At 38.1% G+C, this 7,468-nt stretch overlaps 2 protein-coding genes across 2 annotated transcripts; both read right to left on the reverse strand.

Annotated features, from left to right (window-relative positions):
- Nucleotides 1-1,522: 1,522 nt before the first annotated feature.
- On the reverse strand, nt 1,523-3,796 carry LOC116306523 (U-actitoxin-Avd3n). Its single transcript, XM_031716607.2, has 4 exons — nt 3,685-3,796; nt 2,575-2,766; nt 2,452-2,491; nt 1,523-1,657 (listed from the first exon to the last, which is right to left on the reverse strand). Coding segments are annotated over exons 1-4 (291 nt in total). The 5' UTR covers nt 3,743-3,796; the 3' UTR covers nt 1,523-1,656.
- A 1,137-nt stretch (nt 3,797-4,933) lies between these two features.
- Nucleotides 4,934-7,456, reverse strand: LOC148910415 (U-actitoxin-Avd3n-like). The gene is made up of 3 exons (XM_089031557.1): nt 7,313-7,456; nt 5,476-5,668; nt 4,934-5,063 (listed from the first exon to the last, which is right to left on the reverse strand). Exons 1-2 carry the CDS (start codon nt 7,368-7,370, stop codon nt 5,481-5,483), a joined length of 246 nt encoding a protein of 81 aa, XP_088887683.1. The 5' UTR covers nt 7,371-7,456; the 3' UTR covers nt 4,934-5,063; nt 5,476-5,480.
- Between the last annotated feature and the right edge of the window lie 12 nt (nt 7,457-7,468).

Here is a 7,468-nt window from a genome sequence, read left to right on the forward strand (position 1 = left end):
GAGAGCAGTGCTGCTTTTGTTTCGTTTGTATGTTGTTTGCATTTAGGGAGTTTTTTACGTAAGGCTAACCTCTAAACTTCCCTTCGGGGTGCTCTTTTATTCCTATTTTTTGCTGCGTGTTAAAGTGCACGCACTAAACCCGTGAATAATATTTAGTGCTAATTAGTAGTAATTCATACAGAATCCTTTGTTTCCTATTGTTTGATTATCACTATTTAGTACTAAAAATTAGAATTTGTTTCACGGGTTTAGTGGGAGCACTCTAGTTTTGCTTACGCTCTTACTATTTTATTGTATGTTACTGATTATTTGCGTCCTGAATAAACTACTATTTAAAATCACAAAAACAAAAGGTGATATCCCCCCCACCCCGTGGAATGCGATCTTCTCTGTTGAAGGTGTTAGGTGGTCAAAAGTTTGTCAAGTTAGTGATAAATTACTCGTGTTGCTCGTAGCAATGATTACACTTCCAGCTCAGTATGAGCTTCGCTGTTTAGTACCTGCTTGAAACTCATTGCAAACGGTTCGGGGCCATTCAGCTACTCTCAGATATAGTCGAAGTTTTTGATCTTCGTTCGTTCCTATTTGGTTGCCGCAGGTCGGCAGTAGTGCCGCCAGCGACACGCAATATGAAAAAGATCCGAAAGACTAGGAAGACAGACTTATGCTTGAAGCAGCGAACACTTTCGTAAGTAGAAACTATTTAGTAGTAAGTATGGTTAGACGAATACGTTTTTGGAAATATATTTCTTCTTATCTTGGATGTCTTAATGCGGGGACATTCCAGAGATTAAGGAAGCAAATTATCTCAGAACAAATTTGGTAATGTCCGTTGAATCTAAAACATGCATAGCTTTCCTCTAACATTTCCGTGTAAAAAAAGGTGAAAAAACATTGAGGAAACATTACGAGCAAGGTAAAGGGGTCTTCATTCCTTGACGTATCCACAGTATGCCATTGATTCATTCATTCAGTAAAGCGGGCAAGTCAGTACGCAGTGTATATACACCTCATCGAAATATGGCGACCAATTTGAATAACTATTATTCTGCACTAACTAGCGACGCGACTAGCCTCTCGTACATGTGAAAACACTTTTATGTTTCCACGTGAACGCGAGGCTAGTCAGTCGCTAGTCAGTGCAGAATAATAGTCCTCTTGTTAGTTCAACCAAGATGACGGCTGTTTCATTGTTATTCATATCTCAAGGGATTTTTCGGTCAGATGGCACTCCACGAATTTTTTCACAAAATTTCACTTACAAAAAACACCTTAAGGCAAGGGCTTTAGCCCTCCCTTCCCCCTCCCCTCCCTACCCCATTAAGGGAATCTTTTACAAGAAACCTCAACTCCGTGAAGCTTTGCTCTACCCTTTAGAAGCCGCCGTGAATGGGGACCCCGCTCTTATTTTAAAACTGCATCTCCACAGATTTGGAATTTCAGCTTCTATTTTGGCCTTGAAGGTTGAATTTAGACAAATCTCCCCACTCCTCCTCCCCCCCAAGATTGACAAAACCATATATTACGTTGAACGATGACTTTAAGCGTTTGTTTCATGCTAATTAAGTATGTTTAATCTTTAAAGTAAACTATTGTAGGTTTCCATTTTTACCACATCGGTTTGGGTTTTGCTCTTAAAACGGTTCAATCGCCGCATCTGAAAGAAAAAGAGATTCATTAGCGAGTTCTGAAGGATCGATGATCATTGACACGAATATAATGATTTCAATCATTCTAAAAATATATACACCTTATTGCGAGACTAGAGAAAAACGCGTGCGAGCATTTCAGCACGTTTTCAAAGAATTTTGAATAGTTTGAGTGAGAAAATAAATGTTTGTTTTCTCCAAGTATACAAAAAAGTTCTAGAGTATACTTTTGTCAGACCAAGATACTGTATTAACAAACACAATATGAAAGAATTAGCCTTAAGTTTCAAACATGGACACTAAGTTTTAGCATTTTGTGAAGTCCAATTTATCAGGCATGTTTGAAAGTCAAATTTACATAGGTTTTGACTAATTTGCATAAGGATTCAGAGCATGCGCAGACGTTTTTCACTCGTGTCCCTCATTGCAAGAAAGTTGTATAAAAATAACAAATAACAAATAATGTTTATTTTGATTTTGATTTTTAAGCCCAATAGATTGATGAGAATAACTGTTTTGGTATATTCTAACAAGGAAATATTAAAAACGGCAACCTATATCTTTAAAAGACAATAACGATTACACCAGTTTTGCTTCAAAAATTATTCATTCCTATCTGTTATTTTTCATTTTTCATATGACGACGTTTTTGCTATTAATTAGGTGTATATAATTTAAGATATATATAATATAATCTATAAGTGTTAGATATCTTAAATTAATTGATTAAATACTAAAAATATTTAAAACTACGCAGGTTGCTAATTCACAGGCATAACTATATTGTGTGTTCGATACATACCATTGTTTCTCGATAGGAGAATCTCCTGGGAAAACAATCTCTGTATATAAGAAAAGGGAATTAAATTCCGATAAATTTTTGTAGTGAATGCCAATAACTGATCTTCCAGAACAGAATACCCACCTCGATATCCCAAGCATGTCTCTAGGCATTCCTTCATAGTACTGAAGTTGTTAGCATTTCCTCCACATCCACCGTAAAAAAATATTTCGCATCTTCGTGTCTTGGAATCATAGTAGAATCTGTGGAAACGTGCACGACAACGGCCTACAACCTTTGGCAACAGACAGATGCTATCTATTCCGTAGGATACATCTGGAAAAACGAAGATATATGAATATATGAATAAGGAAGGTAAGAGAGAAAATAAAGGAACGAATAGATGGATGGATGGATGGATGGATGGGTGCATGGGTGCATGGGTGCATGGGTGCATGGGTGCATGGGTGCATGGGTGCATGGGTGCATGGGTGCATGGGTGCATGGGTGCATGGATGGATGGAGGAGGGAGGGAGGGAGGGATGGATGCATGCATGCATGCATGCATGGATATCAGTAAGCCAATAGGAATAAAGTGATCAAAGCAAATCAATTAACAAAAGAAAAGCACGTGACGGAAATAAATGGCTACAGAGATGCATAATTAATGGCCGGCTGACTACAGACGTCTTAATGAATGAATGAAAATGTTTATAGACAACAGATAAAGAAATTGATTGAAAAAGATGATACTCGAAGCTCGAAATTAATACCCAAAGATTGATTCTACAGACAAGAACCTGAATCAAGGACTTCGATATAGTGAATTATTTTAAATTTAAAAAGAATTGTAAAGAATGTCTAACTTCTAATAATGGTTAACTTGAGGATGTGAACTTTTCCCCATTGAAAGGAACTCCTTACATTTAGTTATAAGGCCTTCACTTATATAAAAAAATGAAGTAGACGTATCTTTCTTCTACTAAATACTAAGATGTTTAGCATATGTTTGCAAAAATGACACGACCAAACACTTTTGCCCAGTCGTCATTACATTAAATGCTACAAAGAAAGAGGTATCTCTTGTCCAAAGATTTCTTATTGGTTATAAGATGCTGGGTGAGTTCTAGATCTCTTCACAACGTTTCTGTTAGAACAGGTACATGCGCCTCTATTATTATCTTGTCTTTTTTTCATTCGAAATTGGAAATGACAATTGATAAATAAAGCAGTGTAAATTAACGTCAAACTAACCTGCCACCAGGAAAAGGCACACAAGAAATACCATCAATGTAGAAGCTGTTTTGGCCATGGCTGCTCGAGTGTTGTCTATCGATGAGTCAGATAGATGAATGACGGTGCACCAAAGGTCTACACCCTTTATCTGTTGTACACGTAGCCTTAAATCACGTAGTCAGCTAGTGCAGTCACGCGATCTCGTACCTGAACATGATTGGTTTATTTATAATTATACCATTGCTTAATTTGCAGTGAAACCTTCCTCTTTACATTTTCGTCCTTACCACGAGTTTGAAATGATTGTCTGGCTGCTTGCAGGTCGACAAAAGTGTCTACAGCAGCAGATAATAACATTTAAAAAATCTTTGGAAGACGAAGACGGACTACTCAAAACACTACACAATTTGGTAGGGATATAAGCAGCTAGAAAAGCAACGAACGAATGTGTAAGTTCTAGAGACTATTTGAGAATCATTCAACATATCAATGCAACCAAAAGATCATTACTTAGTGGACAGGGTCGAACGAATACTCCTTTGGGCGGATCTATTCGTCGTATCTAGCATGTCTTAATGGAACAATCCCAGGGAGTACACTCATATATATAATCCTTTAAAAGTCTCTGGTATTTCATTGGTGAGATGCCAGAATGAAGAACGCACATTGTCTATCTCAGAACAAGTCGTGTGTCGCGTAGTCGTGTAAAAAAGATGTTAAAACATTGGGAAGACTGCCTCACTGCATCTGCCAACGTTCGGGATTTCAGCTTCTAGATTAGACTTTTGCAAGGTCCTTCGTCCCCGTATTAGTTCATGTGCTCTGAACGAAGCACGGGAAGCCCAACCAGGAACACACGTGCCGAACGAAGACCTTTTCCAACCCGTTTTCCCGCCAATTTCAGCAGCCCAAAAACGGGTCGCTGAATCATTCTAAAGGTTTTTAGCGCGCTATATAATAACATAGATCATTTTCATTTAAAGGTGGGATACGGGTGGATATGATTTCAGATCTGCTGTATATTGTTGGCGCAAAAAGGAGAAGAGAAATGAAAAGGAACAAGTCAGTATCTCTCGCTGCCCCCCTCCCCCCCCCCCCCCCCCCCCCCCCCCCCATCCCCCCTAACACACATATACACTTGCTTTGCTCATAACTCTGGGAGTATCAGACAGAAAGAACGGCTTGGTACAAGTGTCCTTCTAGATCCGCCCTTGAATATACACATATCTCTTCCTCGCCCCAAAAATTGATAAAACCATATATCGCGTTGAATGATAACGTTAGGCGTTTATTTCATGTTGATTAAGTATGTTTAATCTTTAAAGTAAGCTATTTTAGGTTTCCATTTTTACCACATCGGTTTGGGTTTTGCTCTTAATACGGTTCAATCGCCGTATCTGAAAGAAAAAGAGATTCATTAGCGAGTTTTGAAGGATTGACGATCATTGACAAGAATAATCAAATCTAGTTGACTCACACATACCATAAGTACATTGCGCATATATGTAGAGCCGTGCAACATTAGAGTGGTTTCCATAAACCCATGAAACAAAGTGTGGTACTAATTAGAGTGTAATAGTCATAAATAAGCTTAAGTGTATTTCACCGTTAATAAAAGAAAAACCCACTCTACTGCCATTACCAAGAATTAGGTCATGTTCACGAAGCCGAGTTAGAAATACTATTTATACTTTATTCGTGTGTCGCACGTTGAATAGAATACTACATGATTCCATGGCTTAAGATTGGACAGTTGTATTCTGTAGTGAATGCCAATGACAGATCTTTCAGTACAGAATATATACCCACCTTGATTAACCCAGGCATGTCTCTTGGCATGCCTTCAAGGTAATGAAGTTATTAGCATTTCCTCCACATCCACCGTAAATAAACCCTTCGCATCTTCGTGTCTTGGAATCATAGTAGAATCTGGGGAATGCTGCACGACAAAAGCCTACAACCTTTGACAACAGACAGATGCTATTTATTCCGTAGGATACATCTGGAAAAACGAAGATATATGAATGTATGAATAAGGAAGGTAAGAGAGAAAATAAAGGAACGAATAGATGGATGGATGGATGGATGGATGGATGGATGGATGGATGGATGGATGGATGGATGGATGGATGGGTGGGTGGGTGGATGGATGGATGGATGGATGGGTGGATGGATGGATGGATGGATGGATGGATGGATGGGTGGGTGGGTGGATGGATGGATGGATTCAAATTAATATAAAAGAATATCCTATAATAATGGTTAACTTGTGGATTGGATCGTCAAGAAGGATATTTATATTTAGTTCATAGATAATGTAGTGGAATGGTTTGGAAACTCCATAGAACAAAGCCATTGTTTTGCGTTTGAGGTTGAACCGTACCATCACAAAAAACCATGCGAATAAATTTTTCCGCCCACGGTATTTCGATTCGCACTGTAAGTTACTAGATGATAAATAAAAAAAACATGAAAAAAGGCAATTCCCTTTTCAATAAACAATTAATATTAATCATATAGGATTAATTAACGAATAATAATTATCATAAAACGATTTTTTAGGGAAAAAATATATTCCAGAATACTGTGAACAAATGAAGCAACTTTTCCTTCTCTGTGCAGGGTCAACGTCATATAATAATGGATAAAGTCGAACAAAAACCTAGAACAATAGGTTTCCCAACAATTCCGCTCCATTAACTATGATTATTTCAAGTCTTAAACCTGTATTTAAAAAATTAGTAGACGGTTTTTTTTCTAGAAATACTAAGGCTGCGTTCATAATGCATGGCAGAGGATCGGAGGGGGGGCAAGTGAAATTGAGGGGGGATCGGGAAAATTTTGGTAGGAAGAAAAGGGGGGATGGGCGAATTTCTATATCAGAAAAATAGGGGGGGGGGGGGGTGCACAATTTTTGGAAGACGCTACAAGCCTTGCTTATGGGGGATCGTATTTTTTTCGCATGACTTTAAGAGGTGGTGTTGAGAATTATTCTGGAAATTTCAAATTTTTACCTGCCCCTGCCCCCAAGCAATTGCCATACATTATGAACGCAGCCTAAGATGGTTCGCATCTGTTTGCAAAAAAAAAAAAAAAAGAAAAGAAAGACAACTCTTTTGCACAGTCGTCCGAGCATAAATGCTAATTTTATTGGTTATCATTCTCTTCAATTCTCTTAACAACGTTTCTGGAAGGGGTTGAATAGGGGTATGCAAATCCGTCGATCCGTTAAAATTAATATCCGAATCCGTCGATCCGCACGAAAATTTGCTCAAATCCAAATATCCTATAATAAACAATTTAACCTTTCTCTTGTAAGTGATTGTAGCTTTTAACACTTTTGTGGTTTAGATCCACGATCCGATCTCTATAACCAGCAAAAACTGAAATCCGGACCAAAAACAAACAAACAAAAGAAAAAAAACTGACACGGATAAATCCGCAATCCGATAAGTACAGGATCCACCTGAATCTGTTAAAGTTTTTTATCGTAGTCCGGACCAAATTTTTTTTGAAATCCGCCGATCCCTGGACATATAAACTTTCCTTTTCTGTTGGATCAGGAACAGGGTCTCGGTTTTTACCTTGTTGCTCATTTGTGAAAAAAGCAAGTGATAAATAAACTGTAACTTAAAGTTGAACTGACCTGCCACCAGGAAAAGGCATACAAGAAATACCACCAATGTAGAAGCTGTTTTGGCCATGGCTGCTCGAGTGTTGTCTATCGATAAGTCAGATAGATGAATGACGGTGCACAAAGGTCTACACCCTTTATCTGTTGTACACGTAGCCTTAAATCACA

Source organism: Actinia tenebrosa, unplaced genomic scaffold (assembly GCF_029948245.1).
Source record: "Actinia tenebrosa isolate PJP-AT-01 unplaced genomic scaffold, QUT_ActTen_1.0 PGA_scaffold17__23_contigs__length_9995812, whole genome shotgun sequence".
NCBI classification, from domain to species: domain Eukaryota; kingdom Metazoa; phylum Cnidaria; class Anthozoa; order Actiniaria; family Actiniidae; genus Actinia; species Actinia tenebrosa.

Bases quoted from the DNA above. Each gene is read 5' to 3' on its own strand.
- LOC116306523 (XM_031716607.2), bottom strand. From the start codon at position 3,742: ATGGCCAAAACAGCTTCTACATTGATGGTATTTCTTGTGTGCCTTTTC. The intron at 2,767-3,684 runs GTTAGTTTGACG...TCGTTTTTCCAG, and splicing joins GTGCCTTTTCCTGGTGGCAG to ATGTATCCTACGGAATAGAT. The intron at 2,492-2,574 runs GTGGGTATTCTG...TCTTATATACAG, and splicing joins GACATGCTTGGGATATCGAG to AGATTGTTTTCCCAGGAGAT.
- LOC148910415 (XM_089031557.1), bottom strand. From the start codon at position 7,370: ATGGCCAAAACAGCTTCTACATTGGTGGTATTTCTTGTATGCCTTTTC. The intron at 5,669-7,312 runs GTCAGTTCAACT...TCGTTTTTCCAG, and splicing joins ATGCCTTTTCCTGGTGGCAG to ATGTATCCTACGGAATAAAT.